General features: G+C 46.3%; 1 protein-coding gene across 9 annotated transcripts in view; it reads left to right on the top strand.

Moving 5' to 3' along the window:
• Window positions 1-24,203, top strand: part of EPHB1 (EPH receptor B1) — a 414,114-nt gene that overhangs the window by 250,914 nt on the left and 138,997 nt on the right. For 7 of the 9 annotated variants that reach the window (XM_048863514.2, XM_048863519.2, XM_048863512.2 and 4 more), the window contains exon 5: window positions 12,663-12,998. The exons of 1 other annotated variant lie outside the window; for it this stretch is intronic. In XM_048863514.2, coding sequence (XP_048719471.1) covers window positions 12,663-12,998 — 336 coding nt within the window. Of the gene's footprint in view, window positions 1-12,662; window positions 12,999-21,744; window positions 21,843-24,203 lie in introns of those variants that run through there. One more of the 9 variants, XM_048863520.2, reaches the window with a different exon arrangement.

Here is a 24,203-nt window from a genome sequence, read left to right as displayed (position 1 = left end):
GGGCAAGGAGTATGTTAAGCATTGATATTCTGTGTGGCTTTGCTTGAAATGAATCATCTTCCTTGGCTGTCTACTGTAAATAAGACGGCAGAAGCTATCTTAAGTCGGTCGCTCCATAAAAAATCAGCTTGATATAGAAAGAGTCCATTGCTAGTCAACAGCTACTATGTGCTTCTGTTTATTTGAAAGCGTATCATTCTTATTAATATTATATATTTGTACTAGCACAGTGCCCAGGCATCCCAGTCGTGGACTAGACCTCACTGTGCTCGGTGCTGTACCTGCACAGCACAAAAACCTAGTGTCAAACTTAACTTCTGGTCAAACTCCCAGTTAAAAGGGTGTCAGAGGCCTTAGCCAGAATCCTAAAAATGAGCAAATTAGCAGACGGGGTATACAAAGGCCCTCTTCTACTTCCTCCCCCAAAAGTTTTAACAACCATGTCCTTGTGTGACCCACTGGTCAGTGTTACGTGTCCCCCTCTGTGCCCGATCCGCAGAGAATGTGAGTCCATTTTAGATTTTAGCTGGAGAGCTGGGTTCTTTAGCCCAAGCTGCAGAGACCCATGGCTTCTGCTCTGGAGATCACTGGTGTGTCAAGCAGGATGGTGGCTGTGCCTTGGAGATTTACAAGCCCTGGCCTGGACTAGCTTTCCTTCCAAGTGGGGTGAAAGGTCACAGGGACTATATTGCGAAACAATTGTTTTTGCCACTAAAAATAATTGAGATGTGAAAACTGGGAATTTCTTGCTGCCCCCGCTTTTCCACTTCACTGGCATCTTGTATTTTATTATTTAATAAGTACAGTATAAGCACTGAATTATATTTCTAGGCTGGTACTCTTTAATAAAAGTGAATTTTCAATTGGTCTGTGTTTGTGCAATGCCAAGTTTATTGTCATAAAAATACGTTTTTCAAGAGCGATTGCACAGTTGCTTTGTGGGTTTATCCTGGACATCGGCATGTCTTGAAAAAAGTGATTGGATGTAACTAATGTTCATCCTTGTGCTTCCCTATGCACCCGACATGTGTGTGTGTTCAGCATAAGCCACACAGAATCCTGAATTGCTTGTATTTGCTTATATAATGCATGAATAAGGAATATCTAAAAATATGCATCTGAAATAAGAGATTAATTTCTATATTTTGCTTGATCACTTTAGCTGTCAGTGGCAGAGGAAGTGCTAGGCATATAGAACAATTGTAAATAAATCTATTTTATTGCATCTTGTTCCATAGGTGATTTACAGTATGCATCATCAGAAGAATACTGTATAAAAAAGTCCATCGGTAAATATTTATTTGTTCCAGTTAAGGCTGAATTTTAAAATGTTCTAATTTGAGGTGCCAGCTGTTCTGTTTCAGAGTGGTTACATATCATAAGGGTCAATAATATTGTGTATCTGTAGATACTTGTATTCACTGGTGTAATATCTTGGAAATACACACTTGTTATCTGCTCGTAGGTAATCCTTTGTAGTTGTAAGTAGCTTTCCTGCACTTTATTTATTTTAGTTTTCTTTTAACCCACGTTCATTAGTGAAAGGGGCACTGTCCAGATTAAAATCATGGGCCAAACCATCAGCTGCTATAAATTGGTGAAGATCTATTGACTTCAGTGAAGATTTGTCTATATGATTTCTATGGAGCTATGCCAAATGATCCCAGCTGAGGGTCTGTGTGCCGTTTTCCTGATTTTGTATTAACGGCACTTTGGATTATTGAAACTGAAAGGATGTTTCAGACCTAACTTCCTCTTCACTTTGCTGTTTATTCACTTTTTGTATGTCACTCAATTTAGCCAGTGAAATTAGACCAGTTTGTGCTGTACCCCTCTGAGCCTGCAACTCAGTGGGCTGCTCTGTCTCAGGCAGTGGGTGACAAAGGAGTGCTAAAGGAGCACTCAAGGAAGACAAACTCATTGCTGAGAAGCTAAAGACATTCAGATGAAAAATTTTTTGTATCAATCTTTGCTGCAGAGGATGTGGGGGAGATCCCTACAGCTGAACCATTCCCTTTAGGTGATAAATCTGAGGAACTGTCCCAGATTGAGGTGTCAGTAGAGGAGGTTTTGGAACAAACTGGTAAATTAAATGATAAATCACCAGGACCAGATGGTATTCACCCAAGAGTTCTCAAGGAATTCCAATATGAAATTACAGAATGACTAACTGTGGTATACTACCATTTAGTTGGGGTTGGTCCTGCTTTGAGCAGGGGGTCAGACTTGATGACCTCCTGAGGTCTCTTCCAACTCGAATCTTCTATGATTTAAATCAGCCTCCATATAAGATGACTGGAGGACAGCTAATTATTTTTAAATGCACCAGAGGAGATTCTGGCAATTACAGGCTGGTAAAACTGATTTCAATATCAGACAAATGGGTTGAAGCTATAGTGAAGGACAGCATCAGACATATAGATAAACATGGTATGTTGGGGAAGAGTTAACACGGCTTTTGTAAAGGGAAATCATACCTCCCCAATCTATTAGGATTCTCTGAGGGAGTCAACAAGCAAAAGGGGGAGAAGAGGGAATGAGCAGTAGGAATGAAACTGGAAAGTGGAGCTATCTTGAATAATCAGGATAAGAATCTGTTGGACACCATGGTAAGCAGTTAGTTACTCACAAAAGCCAATATCTTTACCAGGAATCTTAATGAAAGAGCTCTGTCCATATATTAAAGGGACAATACCTTCACAAAGCATATTTTAAATGAATTTAAAGGCTCCAATCCAGCAAAGCACTTCTCTTTAAGCATGTAAGCAGCCCAGTTTACTATGTAGGCACGTGCTTCAGTGTGTTGCCGGATAGGGGTCTACGTGCTGTTGAACTTTGCAAGAGCGACAGCTTCTGAGACTTAGACTTCATCCACAGCCTTCCACTGACTTCAAGGGGCTGTGGCTCAGGTGCTTAAGTCCTTTATTTACGGACAGAACAGGTCTGGCACAGACAGTGGCAGATTCCTCACGTGCTCTACCAATGTGTTGCAAGGCTGAACTGAAGGGGTGGCACACAGTAGTGCTGGTAACAGACTAACCTTGACTTGGTGGCCCCAGCGATCTGACCTGGGTCAGGGTTAAAACAGGTTAAGCCCTGTTAGATAGTACTACTCCTTAACTCCACTGACTTCTGCAATAGGGCCAGATTTTCCTCTAGTGTAACAGCATAGCTCCACCCACTGCAGTGGCACCAGCCCAGCTGAGAATCTGGCCCATCATCTTTAAGGGAGCAGGGAGTTCCATGTCTGCATGTTCGTTCAGTCCTTGGCCTGCTAGCCGAAATCGCCAAAGAAGGTGCCACTTAAAAAGAAATAAACGGACTAAGTTAATTACTTTGAAAAAGTATTACTTTGTGTTATATGTAATATCCTTTTAAAGACTTGGAAATACACATTTCCTTCTCAAATACATTCCAAAAATCATGTCCCTGAGCAAATCTCTGATATTTTACACTCATGGGCCTGATCCATTCTTTAGATTGTAAGCTCTTCAAGGCAGGGACTGTGTCCTCGCTGTGTTTGTCCAGCACCCCGCACAATCGAGCCTGAGCTCTGAGTGTGGCTTTTGGACACTGCCATCATGTAAATATTTACTATTGATAATAATCATAATGATCCTGCTCGCATTAAAAGTCAAAGGGGCAAATTTATACACTGAAGAGTAATAAGTCACCAGGAGCAGATGGCATTCACCCAAGAGTTCTGAAGGAACTCAAATATGAAATTGCAGAACTACTAACTGTGGGATGTAACCTATCACCTAAATCAGCCTCTGTATCAGATGACTAGAGGATAGCTAATGTAATACCGATTATTTTAAAAGGCTCCAGAGGCGATCCTGGCAATTACAGGCTGGTAAATCTAATTTCAGGACCAGGCAAATTGCTTGAAACTATAGTAAAGAACAGAATTATCAGACTCATAGATAAACACGATATGTTGGGGAAGAGTTAACACGGCTTTTGCAAAGGGAAATCATGCCACACCAATCTATTACAATTCTTTGAGGGAGCCAACAAGCATGCGGAGAAGGGTGCTTCAGTGGATAGTGCACTTGGACTTGCAGAAAGCCTTTGACAAGGTCCCTCACCAAAGGCTCTTTAGCAAAGTAAGCAGTCCCGGGATAAGAGGGAAGGTCCTCTCATAGATCAGTAACTGGTTAAAAGACAGGAAACAAAGGGTAGGAATAAATGATGAGTTTTCATAATGGAGAGAAGTAAATAGTGGGGTCCCCAAAGGATCTCTTTAGGGATCTGTGCTGTTCAATATATTAAAAAATGATCTGGAAAACGGGATGAATAGTGAGGAGGCAAAATTTGCAGACAATGCAAAATTGCTGCACATCGTTAAGTACAAAGCTGACTGTGAAGAGTTACAAAGGGATCTCACTAAACTAGGTATCTGGGCAACAAAATGGTAGATGAAATTCAATGTTGAGAAGTGCAAAGCAATATAAGTTGGGAAAAATAAGCCCAACTCTAGAAACAACATGATGGGGTCCAAATTAGCTGTTACCACTCAGGAAAGACATCTTGGAGTTATTGTGGATAGTTCTCTTAAAACAATGTGCAGTGGCGGTCAACAAAATTACAAGAATATTAGGGACCATTAGGAGAGGGATAAATAACAGAAAATAAAATATTGTAATTCCACTACATAACTCCATGATATGCCCACACCTTTAATACGGCATGCAGTTTTGGTCTCCCCATCTCAAAGAAGGTATATTAAAATTGTAAAAAGTACGGAGGAGTGAAACAAAAATGAGTAGGGATATAGAACAGCTTCCATTGGAGAGATTAAAAAGACTGGGACTCATCAGCTTAGAAAAGAGATGAGTCATGGGGTATATGAGAGCGGTCTTAAAATCATGAATGGTAGGAGAAAGTGAATAGGAAGTGTTATTTACCCCTTCACAAAGAAGAACTAGAGGTCACCCAATGAAATTAATAGGCAGCAGGTTTAAAACACACAAAAGGATATACTTCTTCACTCAACACACGGTCAACCAGTGCTATTAGCCAAGATGGTCAAGGATGCAACCCCATGGTCCAAATGTCCCTTAACCTCCAGCTAACAGAAGCTGGGACTGAACAACAGGGAATGAATCACTTGAAATTGCTCTGTTCTGTTCATTCCTTTGAAGCATCTGGCACACGCCACTGTCAGAGACAGGATACTGGGCTGATGGACCGTTGGTCTGACCTAGTGTGGCCATTCTTATATTCTTATAACATTGGCAGCAGCAAGCCGGCAGACAGCTTGTGAGCTTTTGGGACCAGCCCTACCAGCTCTCTGTACCCCAATGAGCCTTCCTATTTGGGCTTCTCACCATATCCTCCCCCCACTCTCACTCTAACTTCTCAAGACAGTCCTCCCTGCCCCCACGGATTGCAGAAGAGAAAGAGAGGAAGGCGTGTGAACCCTATTCTCTCTCCCTTCATGATGGCTACTCAGTACTGCCTCTTCTATAAAGGCAATTTGGGGGCAGCCCCCAGAGACACCAGCCCAGAAGCAATTGCTGAGGAAACTAACAAAGGAACATGTTTTCCTGATTACCCTGAGCGGGAAGCCGATCAGGAGGCTCCAGAGAAGAGAGGGACCTCCCAAGACCCCAAATATCTGCTTAACAGAGGTGTCTGAGCACAGACAGCCTGTGTGTAGGACAGGGAGGACTTACCCGGCTGGGAGCTTGACTGACATGCCAGGGCAGCCAACGGCAGGCCCAGGCTATCTAGCATGTGGCTGGGACCACTCAGACATGGCCGCTGAGATTGGACAGGAAGAGAGTTTAGGAGGAAGGGACCAGGCTATGGTGGCTAAGCCTCTGCAGGAAGAGAGATGGTACACAAAACCCCCAGAGTCCATTGGTCCTAACTCCCCAGATGGTCCCCAGAGTCACTGAAGGAGGGAGGAAAAATTGGGGAGTCAGAGGTGCTCCATTCTTTGGGACTCATCGGTGCTCCAGGAAGTGACTACATATGTTGTTACTATATTGGGGCCCCCCCAATGCTGATTGGGGCCCCTAGGTACCAGAATGATGATATTTTATTTAATCACTACTTTTCAGCCTGAGTACTCTTTCAAAGTATCTACTGCAGTGAGAAAGACAGGGTGTGTGGAGAGGGGACAAGGCAAAGAGCTGGGAGAGAGGACAAGTGTTAAATTTAACCTGAGTATATGTAAAAAAAATGTTAATGTGTAATTCTGACATCACTAATTCTGACTTTTTAAATGAAGAAGGTGGGTGGGGGCAGCTGTGGAGCAGGTGAAAACATAATTATATCTTACAAAAGTGCTGTCTGCGAATTACAGTTTTGAAAGGCATGTGTGCACAAATATATACCTTGTTACATTTCTAACCATATGAACCTTTCCACATCATCTGCTGGACCTGAATTGTTCTAGGTATCATCTTTATTTTGGTTTCCTTTATTTCTTTTTACTATTTTAAAATTATTATCAGTGGAGTTTTATTTCATGCCAAGGAGAGTGAGGAGCTGACAGCATTAGTTACTGCTCAGCATAATGCAGGCATTGTGCAAGATTGCCCCAGCAAATAAAGGTCTAGGAAAGCGAGAAAAGCAGAAAATCCTCCCTGTAAAATAACCTCCCTGTTGTTAACTTCCCAGGCACTACTACCTCGGCACTATACAAGATTTTTGTTGTCAGAATCTCGTCTATAAATCATATTTTTTTCAGGGGGGTTTTAAAACTCAAACTTGAGAATTTGCTTTGAGCTGCAATGGGATGTTACAGCCCTACTGGGGACAACTTAAAATAAGGGAAAGAATTTCAAAAGCAAACTGACTATGCTCTCTTTAAGTTGTGGAATATGGGCCTAATCTGACACTTGTGCAAGTCAACAGGAGATTTAAGAATGGCCATACTGGGTCAGACCAATGATCCATTTAGCCCAGTATCTGTCTTCTGACTGTGGCCAATGCCAGATTTTTCAGTGGGAATGAACAGAACAGGCAATCACTGAGTTACCCATGCCCTGTCATCCAGTCCCAGCTGCTGGCAGTCAGAGGCTTAGGGACACCCAGAGCATGGGGTTGCATCCCTGACCATCTTGGCTAATAGTCATTAATGAACCTATCTTCCATGAATTTAGCTAGTTCTTTTTTTAACCTGGTTATAGTTTTGGCCTTCACAACAGTCCTTGGCAAGGAGTTCCACCAGGTTGGTCATGCACTGTGTAAAGAAGTACTTCCTGGTTTTTGTTTTAAACCTGATGCCTATTGATTTCATTGGGTGACCCCTGTTTCTTGAGTTATGTGAAAGGCTAAATAACACTTCCTTATTCACTTTCTTCACACCATTCATGATTTTATAGACCTCTCTCATATCGCCCCACCCCTCCCAGTCATCTCTTTTCCAAGCTGAACAGTCCCAGTCTTTTAAATCTCTCCTCATATGGAAATTGTTCCATACCCCTAATAATTTTTGTAACCCTTCTCTGTACTTTTTCCAATTCTAATGAATCTTTTTTTGAGATGTGGTGACCAGAAATACACACCGTATTCAAGGTGTGGACATACCATTGTTTTATATAGTAACACTATGATATTTTCTGTCTTATTATCTATCCCTTTCCTAATGGTTCCTAACATTCTGTTAGCTTTTTTGACTGCTGCTTCTGCACACTGAGATGTTTTCCAAGACCTAGCCACAGTGACTCCAAGATCTCTTTCTTGAGTGGTAACAGCTAATTTAGATCCCATCATTTTGTATGTATAGTGCGAATTATGTTCTCCAATGGACATTACTTTGCATTGATCAAGACTGAATTTCATCTGCTAATATGTTGCGCAGTCACCCAATTTTTTTAGATCCCTTTGTAACTCTTCACAGTCAGCTTTGGATCTTGAATAATTTTGTATTGTCTGCAAAGTCTGCCACCTAACTGTTTACCCCTTTTCCCAGATCATTTTTGAATATGCTGAACAGCACAGGTCCTTTGGGGACCCCACTATTTACTTCTCTCCATTATGAAAACTCATCATTTATTCCTACCCTTTGTTTCCTGTCTTTTAACCAGTTACTGATCTATGAGAGGACCTTCCCTCTTATCCCGGGACTGCTTACTTTGCTAAAGAGCCTTTGGTGAGGGACCTTGTCAAAGGCTTTCTGCAAGTCCAAGTGCACTATCCACTGAAGCACCCTTCTCCGCATGCTTGTTGGCTCCCTCAAAGAATTGTAATAGATTGGTGTGGCATGATTTCCCTTTGCAAAAGCCGTGTTAACTCTTCCCCAACATATCGTGTTTATCTATGAGTCTGATAATTCTGTTCTTTACTATAGTTTCAAGCAATTTGCCTGGTCCTGAAATTAGATTTACCAGCCTGTAATTGCTAGGATCGCCTCTGGAGCCTTTTAAAATAATCGGTATTACATTAGCTATCCTCTAGTCATCTGATACAGAGGCTGATTTAGGTGATAGGTTACATCCCACAGTTAGTAGTTCTGCAATTTCATATTTGAGTTCCTTCAGAACTCTTGGGTGAATGCCATCTGCTCCTGGTGACTTATTACTCTTCAGTGTATAAATTTGCCCCTTTGACTTTTAATGCGAGCAGGATCATTATGATTATTATCAATAGTAAATATTTACATGATGGCAGTGTCCAAAAGCCACACTCAGAGCTCAGGCTCGATTGTGCGGGGTGCTGGACAAACACAGCGAGGACACAGTCCCTGCCTTGAAGAGCTTACAATCTAAAGAATGGATCAGGCCCATGAGTGTAAAATATCAGAGATTTGCTCAGGGACATGATTTTTGGAATGTATTTGAGAAGGAAATGTGTATTTCCAAGTCTTTAAAAGGATATTACATATAACACAAAGTAATACTTTTTCAAAGTAATTAACTTAGTCCGTTTATTTCTTTTTAAGTGGCACCTTCTTTGGCGATTTCGGCTAGCAGGCCAAGGACTGAACGAACATGCAGACATGGAACTCCCTGCTCCCTTAAAGATGATGGGCCAGATTCTCAGCTGGGCTGGTGCCACTGCAGTGGGTGGAGCTATGCTGTTACACTAGAGGAAAATCTGGCCCTATTGCAGAAGTCAGTGGAGTTAAGGAGTAGTGCTATCTAACAGGGCTTAACCTGTTTTAACCCTGACCCAGGTCAGATCGCTGGGGCCACCAAGTCAAGGTTAGTCTGTTACCAGCACTACTGTGTGCCACCCCTTCAGTTCAGCCTTGCAACACATTGGTAGAGCACGTGAGGAATCTGCCACTGTCTGTGCCAGACCTGTTCTGTCCGTAAATAAAGGACTTAAGCACCTGAGCCACAGCCCCTTGAAGTCAGTGGAAGGCTGTGGATGAAGTCTAAGTCTCAGAAGCTGTCGCTCTTGCAAAGTTCAACAGCACGTAGACCCCTATCCGGCAACACACTGAAGCACGTGCCTACATAGTAAACTGGGCTGCTTACATGCTTAAAGAGAAGTGCTTTGCTGGATTGGAGCCTTTAAATTCATTTAAAATATGCTTTGTGAAGGTATTGTCCCTTTAATATATGGACAGAGCTCTTTCATTAAGATTCCTGGTAAAGATATTGGCTTTTGTGAGTAACTAACTGCTTACCATGGTGTCCAACAGATTCTTATCCTGATTATTCAAGATAGCTCCACTTTCCAGTTTCATTCCTACTGCTCATTCCCTCTTCTCCCCCTTTTGCCCTGTTATGTCATCTCCAAAATCACATTAGCTAACTCTAGCTAACTTGTAACACATTGCTGTATCATGTTAGCGTGGCCCCTCTGCTGCCACACCTTGAAAGTTCATGCAATCCCTTTCCACTGAGCACACAAGCAAGCCTCATTGCCAGACAATTCCTGGAAAATACATTTACTGCGCTGAAGGAAAAATTAAACAAAATGGGTTTTTGTAAGGACGGCATTTTTCTAGTCCTTTCAACAAAATGCTTTCATCTGCTGTAATCTTGGCAACAGGTCAGAGAGACTCCCTGAGTGCCTGTCTCAGTGTGATTAAGGGGGGAAGAGGGAGAGAGCAGAGAAATGGGGTATCAGGAGTGGGGGAGAACAGCTGACACCCCCTCAAGGGTTTCAGGAGTGGTAAGTTGTTGTTGGTGACAGTTTCCGTTAAATTGTTTGGATTTACTCTCTTAGAGCGAGCTTACGGGAAGCCCAGATCTAGTTAATACTCCCTGTTTCCACTGGGCAGGTCAGAGTGTTCCACAGAAGAGGTGTCCAAAAGGAACTAACTGGCCTTGACAGCTCATTTTGTGATTGTACTTGTAGAAATGGCTTACTTGCACAATCCATCTGCTCAAGGTTCTACTCTGGTCCCATCACCCCAGTATCCGAGCCCTCAGAGTCAATAGTGCATTTATCCACACAACTCCCCTGTGAGGTAGAGAAGTACCATTGCCACCTTGTACAGACAGGGGAGTTAGGCACAGAGGGCCAGGGTTTTAAAGGTATTTAGGCACCTGCAGATAGATGCCTAGTGGGATTTTGTAAAGCAGCTCAGCAGATTAGGCACCTATCTCCCAGTGACATCGTTAGTAGTTAGGTACCTAATCTACATAAATCTTACTATGCACATGTCTGCATCTTTTGGTGCCATTTGATTTCCCTCACTGGGCAGCTTTCTCTGCTTAGAAAACGTATGTAATAGTGTTGACGAGATTCGGCTCTGATTCTTGATAAGTAAATCTATTCCAGGCTAACTGGGCCAGGGACTCAAGAGTTATTCCTCCAGTTTCAGATCATAGCTAGCTCCATTCATGGAGCGATGCAGGGTATTCAGGTCTGAAGAGATACGGAATAATTTGGAAAGTCTCTCTCCATCATCATGGTAGTGTTGGTTTGTTCGCGAACCATCCAATGATATTAAGCCCACAGCCTTCTTTGGCAGCTCATTTGATCACTGAACTGTTCTTGTACTTACATCGTTCCTCTCATATTTAACCTGCTGCAGCTATGCCATCCCTGCTTTTTCTGTCCTTGATGACTAATGAGAGTAATTGGCCCATCTCTTGTTAATAATGTTCCCCAGCATACGTGTTGACAGTGAGCATGCCTCCCCTCAGACTTCTTTCCACACAACTGAGTGCACTCAGCTCCTGCAACCTTACCACCTAGGTCAAACCTTTTATCATTGTTATTGTTCTCCTCTGAACTCCTTCCATTGTGTCTCTGTCTTTTTTAAAGTTCGGTGCTAAAATCTGAATACAGGGGGCCAGTTGGAGCTTCCCTAGTGCTGAGTGGAGCAGAATAATGACTTCTCTTGTTTAATGTAACCCACTGTTCTGTTTGCTTTCTCTGCAGCAGCCTCACAGTGTTGACTCATTCCATTTATCCTCCCTACTAACCCCCAGATCTTTCTCCATGGCACAGCTGTCTGGTCAGCAGTCCCCAATTATATATTTGTGCATTTGATTACTCTGTCCTACATGAATCTCTCTGTATTTGGCCGCATTGAATCTCACATTATTGATTCCTTCAATGTATGCCAACATTGCTGTATTTAATTCCTTTCCTCCAAAGCATTTGTGATCACTCCCAGCTCGGTGTTGTCTGCAGATCTGATCAATATATTCTCCATTCCAACATCCACCTTGCTAATAAAACACTGAATAGAACTGGATGCAGAAGAGACCCTCACGGACCCCACGAAATACCCACCCTCTCAACTTGATGCATAAATAACTACTTGCCATTTCTGATTTTTTTTCATTGCCCTTTTACAGAAGTTCCATATACACCATGTTTCTCCAGCTATGATAATCTAGCTATTGTATTTATACATTCCTCCTCATTACTGTAGTAGCTGAGCACCTAACGTTTGTTAATGTATTTATTCATACAACACCCTGTGAGGTACAGCAGTACTTTATCCCTATTTTACGGGTGGGGAGCTAACATGCAGAAGACTAAGCAATCCCATGGATATACTGTAGTAAAGCAGGAATTTGAACCCAGATTACTGGCACCCTAGGCTAGCAGCCTCACCATTGATCTATCCTTTCTCTAGCATAAGAAGGAACTATTTTACAATGTACTGTGTGTCCTATATTTTGTTGTCTATTGGAAGATGACAGCTGCCTGATTTCTAGAGGAGGAAGAGTGTGAGAGAGTTCAAGATGATATAAGCCTCCAGTCTGGATCCTCCCTCCCATTGTAAAGATATTGGTACCAACACAGGCAGATGGGGTGCCACTCAAGCAGTAATCTATGAAAGCATGGGACTGTATGAAACATGGTGACTGAATTTCTCTGTTCCCAGCGGAGTTGGGTGGACCTGTGAGGTTGGGGTTGAGCACTGAACAGCACTGGGAAAGCCCAGAAGTGAATGGCTACAATTACTGGATTCCCTTATTAGCCTCAGGAAGTTGGTACCAAGAAAGCAGTACCCTTGTCTAACTGCACATTTCTGGCCTGTTGAAAGGGATTGTGACTCTCTGTTGCTTCACCTGTCAGTTTGAAGGCTGCATTTTCCTTATTGTGGGCCTAATCCAAAGCCTGTTGAAGTCAGTGGAAAGAGTCCCATTGACTCCAGTGAACTTTGAATCAGCCCCCTATGATCTTATCATGTTCCCCAATCCTGGTTCCCCAATCAGTATAGAGTAAAGCTCAATATTGTATCATTTTCTGACAGGAACCTTATCAACTGACCTGCTTTTCAACAGGTGTCCCGTCAGGGCCCCGCAACGTTATCTCCATTGTCAATGAGACGTCCATTATCCTAGAGTGGCACCCGCCCCGGGAGACAGGCGGCCGTGATGACGTAACCTACGACATTGTCTGTAAGAAGTGCCGGCCTGACCGCCGCAGCTGCTCCCGCTGCGATGACAACGTGGAGTTTGTACCCGGGCAGTTGGGCCTGACAGAGACCCGGGTCTTCATCAGCAGCCTTTGGGCCCACACGCCATATACCTTTGAGATCCAGGCTGTTAATGGTGTCTCTGGCAAGAGCCCCTTCCCCCCGCAGCACGTGTCGGTGAACATCACCACAAACCAAGCTGGTGAGTCCCACAGGGGCACTGTGCACATACCGTGTTCCATGTGGGGGGTCGTTAATGGGGGAAAGGGAAATTAGGGCTGGGTTCTTCTAACGCAGGGGTGGGAAAATAACTCACTGAGCAGATAATGAACTACGCTGATGACTGAATGTTCGATCCTACGTAAGGGGCAGATGTCGGTGCAAACCTGACACTGATGGTGGGAGCCCCACTGGGCACTGAGTGGAGTATGGAGTCCTACAGTTATATCTTGACCAAAAGGCCAGAATTACACCCAGAATTCAGCCCTCTCTACAGAGGGAGTTTGACTTCCCTGCTGCAAGGTGTTGAGTAAATGAGACCCAGTAAGATGGAATGCTTGAATTGCATTAGCTGTGTCACAACTAGGTACAGTGGATTTGGGATTGAAACAAGAGCTCAGCTTCAGAGGCAATGCCAACAATGCAGTAAGAAGCACCCAGGGATTGGTTCATGCTTGGTCAATCAGGGAGATGTAATTTAAAATGCAGTGTGTTAGCCAGGGCCATGCAGTCCAGGGGGCTTTCAAGCCCCCCATGGAAGGAAGGTAGGGGAACAATTATTCTCCAGCTCTCAGGGGTCCGCTAGGGTAGAAGCAGCTGAAAGTTGCAGTCAGGGCTCCAGTGGGGCCCTGCTGATGGAGGGATGTACTCAGTCAGTGTATCCCATAGCTGCATTGACCATATTCATTTCCTGCAGAGATTCCTCCACGTTTTGGTCAGTACTGAAACCTTGCAGGCCACTAGGTAGAATAGACCTGGCAGCTGCTTTGCACTAATGTCCCCTGGCGGGGTTTTCTGGGGCTGGTACAGACACTGGGGTGAAACTAGCATTAAAATCCCACTCTTCCAATGAGGACATGTCCAGAAGCTCAGGCTGGTGAGGTCTGACGTGTGGGTATGGGGCACCAGGACCAATATCACTAAAGTGGATGAAGTCGGAGCAGTTCTGTGGAGTGGATTGCTACACGCAGCAGTGATCCCTGTGCTAAAATCAGAAGGCAAGCACAATGCACAACCCCTTCACTTGCTCCTCCTGTGTTTCTTTCTCTTTTCCCCTCTGCTCCTTTTCTGATGCTGCTCTGCTTTTTCTCTTTCCTTCCTTTGCCATTAATCTCGTTTTTCCTTCTCCTGCTTGCCCTCTCTTCCTCCCCTTTGGCTGTTTTCTTCTCTCCCTCCTCATGTTAGAACCAGGCATTGGTTTTTAAACAGAGGACTCTTGGCTGCAAACGGCCTGGCTGGTGAAGAAAAGAACTGATCCAGGAGAGCTGGGGTGGCCAGATGGCCAGTCTGTGCAGTGTGTATGTACTGTATGGGGGGGCTGAAAGGAAGGTGAGGGAGGGGCAGCCAGCAGTGGGTGACCCTGGCTTTAAGTGCAAGGAAGGAAACACTAGACAACGGTAATGGAAATCTGTTTGGTTTGGGAACAGAAAGGCGATGGTAATTTCTGCTTTGTGTTGAACATGTAACACGGGCAGCCTTTGTTAGCTGCGCACCCCTGGGAGCGTGCAAGGCAGAAACCTGGCGTAAATATTTTAGTATCCCAGCTCCTGGGAATAACAATTCTGTCAGACTGTCATGTTATGTTTGTGCCTGGCTGTCACTTCTCTCTCTTTAACCATGTGCAGTCAAACCTGCCGCATGTATCTCGGCCTTTTAGCTATTCTTCCTGCCCTCTCCTCCATCCATTCTGCGGTTCACCCACCTGACCATCTGCTCATCCATCCATGCTCAAAGTCAGGCTACTCGAGGGGCCAACGTTAGCCCTGATGTAAGCAAGCAGGAACCACGGAACTCTGTTGTCCAAGACTTACATAGTCCAAAACACTGATTTGTCCATCCACCCCCTCACGCCTGGAACTTTTCCTCCGTGCTTTTGTTATTTTTCCAGCTATTCTTTCATATAGTTCTTTTTGTCTCTGCCTGTCACTCACGCTATTATTCATCCATCTCTTTCTCCCTCCCTCTCTATTTCTATTGCAGAGCCTGTATATTAACATGGAAATATGTCTAATCTATTGGGAAGGCCTCCGTACTAACCTAATTGAAATGCATTAGGTTTCGATGCATTAGGGTGGTATCAATATTTGAGGGACCACAAACATGAAATAAATATTTGGCTGCTACACAGCAGGTTTTAACATTCTGGAATTGTTTAAGCAGGCTGCGACTGGAGTGCTGAGGAGAGGGGATGGATAAAAAGAAGCTAATGGGAATGCACAAGCAGAATGATTGTGCAGCTTCTGTAGCAAATCAGTCAGTGATGGTTAAGATTTTATTTTAGTGGGTCCTCTTTTTGTTACTGACCTAAGAGCACAGTATACTCCTAAACTGGATGTATTATCACCTAGACAGAAAATAACAAAAGCTATGTTATTACAGTCAGTTATGTCTGCAAACTGTCAATGAAAATGTCTGTGTTCAAAAGCTGCCTGTGGTTCTCTTAAACCTGTGCATAGGAGACAGAAGGAAATGGACTCCAAATGCGGGGAAATGACAGAAGAAATGTTATGCTGTGGATTTGTCTAGTATGTGTCATCAATTCACTTCAGCGAGACCAGTTACATCTTTCTAATAGAAACAAATTGAATCCCTTTCTCCAGTCCATCAGACCATCCAGATCTGTACATTTATCTTAACCATCTATCTGCCCATTCACCCATAAATACATCTTTCCATCAATCTGTCCCCTCTTTCTCCTATAATCGCTATCCACCCATCTGTCCTTCTGTCCATCCATCTCCCATCCAAATATTCAGCCGCACATTGTCTATCTTCTCCAATACTTACTCATGCAGAGCCTTATTTTCAAGTGTCTTTAAAGTTTCTGAGGGCCCATAGTGCTTGTTGTCTACAGTCTTCCTTTGTGATTCTTCTAGTCTGCACAAGAGGGAGATGTCCAAGGACAGCCCCAAACCATAGCACTAGCTGCAACAGAGGTAGAGATGAAGGAGCTAAATAGACTGACCTATCAGAGGGAGAAAAAGAGAAAGGAGAAAAGGCAGTACAATTAAAAGGAGAGAAGGAAAAAGATAGCAGCAGGGAATGGGGAAAAAGAAGAGATAGGAAAAAGAGAAAAAGAATAAGAAAGAATTTCCGAGACATTTCCTTTCTGAACCAAAATCTGCCTTGAGTTACACCTACCTAGCCAACCCCATTGAAGCTAATAGGGCTGCCAGAGTGCAAGGGAGGGCAAACTAGAGTACTTTGTTATTACATTTTCTGCTGCCTTCTCTCAGCAAGGAGGCTGAAGCAGCTTTCATGCTTTGCTCCTCCATTCCCTGGGATAAGCTCTACTTCTCAGAGAAATAATTGACTCCAGTGCCTGAGTTTAAATCTGGATAGAGGGAAGTGAGTGAGGGTAAATTTTTTCAGAAGCGGCACCATGACTTAGCGGCCTCAAGTCTTTTGGGTTTTCAGTGGGACTTAGGTTCCTAAGTCATGCAGGCGCTTTTGCAAAAAGTACTCTTACTCTCTGTGACATGATGGCTCTTCTTCTGACTTCAGGAGCTGGGCACCAGCTGTCGGACTTGCATGACCCTTGAGCTGGACACCCATGTGAGGGAAGGAGTTTCCATATCACATACTGTGACTTGTGCAAGAGTCACTCAGGAAGACGCCCTCCAGTCTGCACACATGTCTATGTAATTCAGGCTCAAAAGTGGCATTTAGGCACAGCCTGGAGCAGGGGCTCGCCCCGCCCCGCCCCCCCCCCAAGGAGAGCACTGGACACAGAGAGGGCAGAAGGGGCAGTACATGCCTGATGCACTATTATGAAATTGACCAAAGGGGACTTGCTGACCTGGCCCTCGTGCTTGCAGGGAAGGCAACTTCTGCCTGGTCCCTGCCATTGCACCCTGGGGGCGAGAAATTGCTTCCCACGCCCAAATATGGTGATCAGCATGTGAAAAAGATTTCAGAGTAACAGCCGTGTTAGTCTGTATTCGCAAAAAGAAAAGGAGTACTTGTGGCACCTTAGAGACTAACCAATTTATTTGAGCATAAGCTTTCGTGAGCTACAGCTCACTTCATGCATCCGATGAAGTGAGCTGTAGCTCACGAAAGCTTATGCTCAAATAAATTGGTTAGTCTCTAAGGTGCCACAAGTACTCCTTTTCTTTTTATGTGAAAAAGAGTTACCCTCAGACAACTGTGGATCTCATCGCCAACCTGAGATATGACTGGGTGTTCAAGTAACTCTCCATTGCTCCTTGAACCTAAATGATGGTGGGTTTTACTAGTGCATCTTGGAGTGAAAGATGCTAACATGCTGATGTCCTACCTGGGGGGTGGTGGGGAAGGATCTCCGAGGTGTTTAACCTACAATCTTTATGTTATGATATTTTTCACTGTCCAGGAATATCTACCTGGTTTCCTGGTGCTGCCTAGTTCAAACAGTGCCTTCTCCAAGACCTGGTTTTGGTATGCCCTGAAAGAAGATTTCTCTCTCCCCAAAGCTTTCCGCTTTCCAAACTGGATTGATTTAGGGTAGAACATTCAAAAGGGCCCAGCACTGGCCTACCTCTCCTGCTGTTGAAGCTGGTGGGTGTTTTGCCATTCACCTGAGTGAGAGCAGAGCAAGGCCCACGCTGAGCTCTTTTGAAAACTCTGCCCTTGAGCACTTCAGCCTATCACCGGAGCAAAGACCTGCCTGCCCTCTGTTTGTCTAACCCCACTTCCATGAATTTCTACAAAGTGTGCACATTCTTATGGAATGCCATGCTCAGAAGGGGCAAGGATAATGGCATCTGCATTTCCTTTGTCTTGCCAGTAATCTCTCTTCTTACAGCCTAAGATCCTGCTGGCCTAGCCTCAAATTCATTGCAGGTAAAAAGTGAAATAAGTTTTGTGAGATCATCCTAACCTGAATAGCTATTTCTGAACTTTAGAAACTCACCAAGGAGTCTGGCACATTTTGCAGCCAATGCCGAAGAGAGAACTGAGCCTAGAATAGCAAGGAGTACTCAAGCGTATGGAGTATTGGCAAGCTTCAGGGAAGCTTGCATCACACCTTCTTGGCCTCTAGCCTACACTCTCAGTCCCCCACTTCCAAGTGCATCCCAAAACTAGTAAAAGAGGAGAACAGTTTTCCTGGTTCTTTCTGTAACCCTGCACCTGTCATGGCTGTTGAAAGATTTGCCCTTCTCTAGTGTGGTCCAGTGCTTCTGCTTGGCTGGATCAAGGCTGGTCGCTGCATCGGAACAAGTAGGCATGGAGAGGCTTAGGAGCTGCCATCCAACCACCTGAGCACCAATTTGGTGCTGATCATTTTCACAGCATTCTCCATGTTAAACAGGCAGGAGCACCAAGGGGGGTTGCGAATGCAGCAATTAACAAAACAGCAATCAAGCTAAGTGTTTAATTTCAGAAAATTAACATCTTCTCTGAGCGGATGTGGAAAGATAAAAAATGAAGGATTAAATGTGCTGGGTAAACAAAGGCAGTGCTGGACCATAAACATCTCCTGCTGGAAGGGAAAGACAGCTTCCCAGAGCCGGGAGTTTGCGGTTCAGTGAATTCCCTAAGAGGCACCACCTTCAGAGCCCGAGAGCAGGAACAAGAGCATAAAATAAGGGGCTAAACTCACTCATCCATGCAGCAAGAATATATATTTTCCATCTGTAGGATAAGTGTTTCATAGCTGGTGTTACCTTCTGTGTATGGGGGGTGCAATGTGGCAATCCGATGTGGCTTGTTTTTATGGTCTCTTAAAAATGCAGAAGGGCACATGGATAGCGCCAGTGTTTCCAGCATGAGTGTTTAAGCTGTGCATGCGGACTTGGGTACCCAAATTGTGTCCCAGCCTACGTGGGTTCACAGGAAGGGGAGCGCGTGTGCAAAGAGTCACACTGCCATTGCCTGACTTGGGTGTATTAAGCATTGTTCCGTTCTATGCATCCGACGAAGTGGGCTGTAGCCCACGAAAGCTTATGCTCTAATAAATTGGTTAGTCTCTAAGGTGCCACAAGTACTCCAGTTCTTTAAGCTTGCAGTGTTCACATTCTCTTCATGTAGATTTTTTTGTAGGAATGGATATGTATGGATATTTAGAACCAGATTTGCTTTACATTTCTGGCCCTTTGAAATCACACTGGTAGTGCATGGGGGCCACTGTCCCGTGCGGGGGAGTTTTCATATAACATAAAGCTGATGTCACTGGCCCCTAAGGTGCCACTCCAGCCTTGGTGTTAGGGGCCTTGATGAGGATGGGAGGGGTGTGCGGGTTTAGGGTGACCAGATCGCAAGGACACACTGGGCGAGCGGGGGTGGGAAGAGAGCCACAGGTGCACAGCCCCGATCAGCCATGAGAGGGGGCACACAGCCCTAGGAAGCTGCAAGAGGGGTATATGGCCCCTGCTGCAGCCCGCACCACAAGCCACGGAGCAAGGACTCATGGCCCCAGCTCTAGCCCCCAGCAGAAGCTGCGGGGCCAGGGGTACAGATTTCTCCTCCCTCCCTCCCAGTGCCCTTTCCCACAGCCCCAGCATCACAACTAAACAATGCCCCACACAGACCCCCACTGCCCAGTGCCCTGACACGCAAAGATCTCCCCCACTGCCCAGCACCCCCCAACAGGCCCCCACTGCCTAGCACCCCAAAACACACAAACCTCCCCCACTGCCCAGCACCCTCCACACCCTCACAGCCCAGCACCCCACACACACCTCCCAGACACTCACTCCATCACACCATGCCCCCTTCCCTGGCCGTAATCACAAGCCCTGCTGGGAGATCTCTGGCTCCTAGGGTCAGAGCGGCGAGGGAGGTCTCCAGATGCTTCACATGCTGCACCCGCCACAAGCAGGAACTCTGTGGCTCCCATTGGCCGGGAAAAACACCACTGGGAGCTGCCAGAGCCGTTGAGTGTGGCTTGCAGGTGGGAGCAGCCCGCAGAGCCCCCTACCCCGACCCTAAGAGCCAGAGGGACCTGCTAGGGGTGGGGGGTCCTGGCAGTGCCTACCTGGGGCAGCTCCTGGGAAGGATCTGGCAGGTCCCTCTGGCTCCTGGGATCAGGGGCGGCCGAGGGGTCTCCACGTGCTGCACCCACCACAACTGCGAGCTCCGTGGCTCCCATTGACCGGGAAAAACACCAATGGGAGCTGCTGGAGCCGCGGAGCGGGGCTTGCAGGTGCCGGCAGTGCACAGAGAGCCCCCTGCCCCACTGCCATGACCCTAAGAGCGAGAGGGACCTGCCGGGGGGCAAGGTGGGGAGTCCCAGTGGTGCTTACGTGGGGCGGCTCCCAGGAAGCATCTGGCAGATCCCTCTGGCTCCTAGGGTCAGGTGGGGTGGGGTGGCGGAGGGCTCTCTGCCCACAGCTGGCACCTGCAAGCCCCGCCCCTGCAGCTCTGATTGGGCAGGAGGGAGCTGGTGCAGCACGTGGAGACCTCCTCCGCCTCTGCGCCCAGGGGCCGCCCGCACTGCAGGCTCCTGCCGGCGGGCAGGCGCGTGTGCCACCGGGGGCTGCCCCAGAAAGCACCGCCACGCCAGCCCTGGGACTTTGGCAATGATGGTGAGCGATCTGTCCCCAATACCGGGACAAAGGGCATCCCGACTGATGTGTGGTCGGGACGCGGGACAAATGGGTTAAAATCGGGACTGTCCCAATAATACCAGGATGTCTGGTCACCCTTTGCGGGTTCCAGCTGTTGTCAGCTGTCAGACAGCTCTTTGGAGACTGTTTCCAGTGGGTGCAGGTTAGAGGAGCCCCCCAGGTTGCTTTAACCTGCATTGGGATTTAGGCAGAGCCAGGCAAAGAATCAGAGAGTTGTGATTCCCTGATGCCCCTCACCGCACGCTGCACACAGTGGGACTCAGCTGGAATAAAGAACCTGGCCTATGTGGTATGATAGATTTGCACATGTATTTTGTAGAAAGCATTTTTTCGAAGGTCTGATGTTCGTAGCAAATAGAGATTGTGCTGTGTGTATAGACACAACCCTCAGAAGGAGAAGAAACGAGACATAAAGCTCACATCGTAGACACTGCTAAGAAATCATTATGCTGCTCCATAGCTCTCTTGTAGGGGGTTACAAATATGTGTAGGATTCTTCTCTTAATAAGGGCATTTGTTTGTAAGCAAATCGGCGTGCTGTGTTATTTGTGAGAGTCATATGGCTGATATTATGTACCAATGTGCTTTAGGGAGGGGGGATGGGTTAGGGAACTGATGTCAGTGGCTGGAGCCAGACCACAGTTATCATACTGGGCCATCTGTGGAAGGGCCTGTGTTCATGGAAGTGGAAAAAGCAGCGACACCCACTGCTTTCCCCAGGTGATTAACGCAGAAGCCCATTAGGCCTGTTCCACAGATGGCAGTATCTATCCAGGGCAGAGGTAGAACAGAAGGCTTGGCAGGTTAGGGTACATTTTGCAAGGGCTTTGGAGCCCCATGCTGTCCATGGGGGCAGGGCATAGACCACATTCAGCTGCTCTGTAAAGGAGGGAATGGTGCGTACCTCACAAGTGAGTGCCAAGGTATTTCATGTTAGCTACTCAAGTGGCCTTCAATTTCCAGAGTACCAGGATTAATGTGGGATGTTACTCCTTGCATAAACAAGGAGAGAGGGGTGTAATATTAAAGATCCTACCTGCAGTGTCTCTGAATGTATGTGATACCTGACAGTCAAGCTTTGCCCCTCGTCTGAGGGGTGCGCAGATCCAATATGCAGCTATTTATTTGCTCAGCTGGTGATGCCCCCAGAATTAGTATATGCTCATTTGTTTTGAACAGAGACATCCATACCAGAGTGGAACATTCTACCAGGAGAAAAAATTAATCTCTTCCCTGGCCAAGCAGGATTTACCAACATCTGAGGGGGCCAGCTGGGGCAGGAGGTTGTCATACCAAGCCATACACCTCTGGATGACAATTCAAGTGTTGGTGAGCTCACGAGTAGCTGAAAGTTGTTAGCGTCTGAGAGCTGTTTGGAAAATTACTCCATGTGCTGCTACTTGGTTAGTGGTGAGGTCACGGATGATTTATAGCAGGGGTGGCCAACCTGAGCCTGAGAAGGAGCCAGAATTTACCAATGTACCTTGCCAAAGAGCCACAGTAATGCATCAGCAGCCCCCCATCAGCTCCTGGCTCCCAGCACCTCCGCCCACGGCAGCCCCGCCAATCAGCGCCTCCCCCTCCCTCCCTGCACCTCCTGATCAGCTGTTTCGTGGCGTGCGGGAGGCTCTGGGGGGGTGTGGAGGGAGGAGTGAGGGCATAGCAGGCTCAGAGGAGGGGGTGAGGAAGGGGTGGAGTGGGGGCAGGGTCAGTGGCAGAGCCAGGGGTTGAGCAGTGAGAACCCCCCGGCCCATTGGAAAGTTGGCGCGTGTAGCTCCAGCCCCGGAGTCGGAGCCTATACAAGGAGCTGCATATTAACTTCTGAAGAGTGGCTCCGGAGCCATAGGTTGGCCACCCCTGATTTATAGTAATGGGAATGTTTCTCTTTGTCAGTGAAGCTGCTGGCATCCCAGCTCCCCAAGGACGAGGGGGTGGGGAGCTCTGCACTTAGACTCTGAGGATTAGCTTCTCCTGAGCCTTCCCCACATGTTTCAGTGGGCTTTGGCACACGAGGCTTTGATGTCCCCAGAGGACCAGACAAGAAATTAACTTGTTTAATGAAATGCATGTTGTGTTGCCTGAGTGATGTGCAGATTCACCATCAGGGAATTCAGAGTGTTTGGAGAATGAATATGCGGAGCCAAATTCCGAGATGAGGGTGAGTGATGAAGAGAGTTACTGTAATTTGCACTTTCTTCCCGTCCTCTCGGTATGCATGTTTCGCTAACTTAGCTTCCCTTCAGATGTACTGCTTGGCCAATCTGGCCTTGAGGTTCCCTTGGATTCATAGGGCCAGATTCAGAGGTGATGTGTAAACAAACCCTTCCACCAAGTACCCTCCCATAGAGCAACCTGCCGGTGTGCCCCCTCCAACAATGTCTACACTAGCCTAATCCGGAGTAATTTGCAAGGCAAGGAGCCAGAAGAGAGTGTAGGAAGATGTACAGTAAAGTCACCCTACTTCCACATAGACCATCTTCCATCTTCTACCAGTTCTTTGGCATGCAAGTTATACTAGGTTAGACAGCCTTAGAGCTCTGTCGAGGGGATGTAAGGAGAGCTAAGGGAGTCAGAGCACAAGTGCAAAAGAGTAACTTCGGAAAGTGGCCAAGGGGTTGAACTGGAAGATGAGGGTGTCCCATTGTGAGGCAGGCAGGAGCAAGGAGTACAAAGAGGCCTGTGCGGCTACAGACAGAAGTGGTGTTGTAATTATGTAGATGTGAGACAGGAAGTCAGCACTGCTTCTGGGGATGGTGAGGCCTAGTATTAACTCTTCAAGTGCCTTCTAGCACATCTCTCACCATTTTAGCTGCAGAAACGCTCTTCCTGGATCATACCCATCTTGCTTTGCATAGCCCAGCGAAGACTAACTTTGAACTTCAAGTGGAGAGCAGGGTAGAGGCCCTGAACCCCTGAGAGGATTATTCTGCCTCCTGCTTGGCTGGCTCGGGATTAATGAGATCTGCTTCTTTCTTCGATTTTACATTCGGCTTGGCTTTTCCTTTTGTACCTTCAGCCAAGCTAATGGGGCAAGCCCTGAGCCAGGTGTAAAAGGGCAGAGGTGATTGTTAACACTCCCTGAATCCACAAACCAACTCTGTTTGGTTCAGTTTGATGGCTGCTCCATAGAATAACAGAGCTGTAAAAATATTCCCCTGGGATCTTTGTGGTTCCTTTTCCCTTCTGTAGGTACTAAAGCTTCTGGGGATTTCCTTCTGGGCCATAGGCACAGTGTGACTTCTATATTTGCGGGGGCAGCACCAGCCCATCCAGCGGGGCTGTGGTGGGTGGGGGGGAATTCCACGCATACCCAAGGCTTGCAGTGCTGGGCCCACAATGGGGTTACCACTGGCCCATGGGGCCAGGTGCCTGCCCCGATGTTTGTTCAGGTCTCGAACAGGGACCCTGAGGGCTCAGTCTCCATTTCCCTTTGGTTATGTGGGTGTAGCTTATCATGCCAGAACAAGCTGAGTGAGTGGAACTGTGCGTATGTCTACACACATATGCCCGTGTTTGTATGTCCATGTTGCTGTCTGTGAGGGCACATAAAATGCTAGGAATCTGAGAGGGGCTGACCCAGCGACATGTGTTTCTGTGTATACACACACACGCACATGCACACACTACACAAACACAAA

The sequence above is a fragment of the Caretta caretta genome, chromosome 9, assembly GCF_965140235.1.
Source record: "Caretta caretta isolate rCarCar2 chromosome 9, rCarCar1.hap1, whole genome shotgun sequence".
Taxonomy (NCBI): Eukaryota; Metazoa; Chordata; order Testudines; family Cheloniidae; genus Caretta; species Caretta caretta.
Note: the sequence above shows the minus strand (reverse complement) of the source record. Positions and strands in the feature narration are given on the sequence as shown.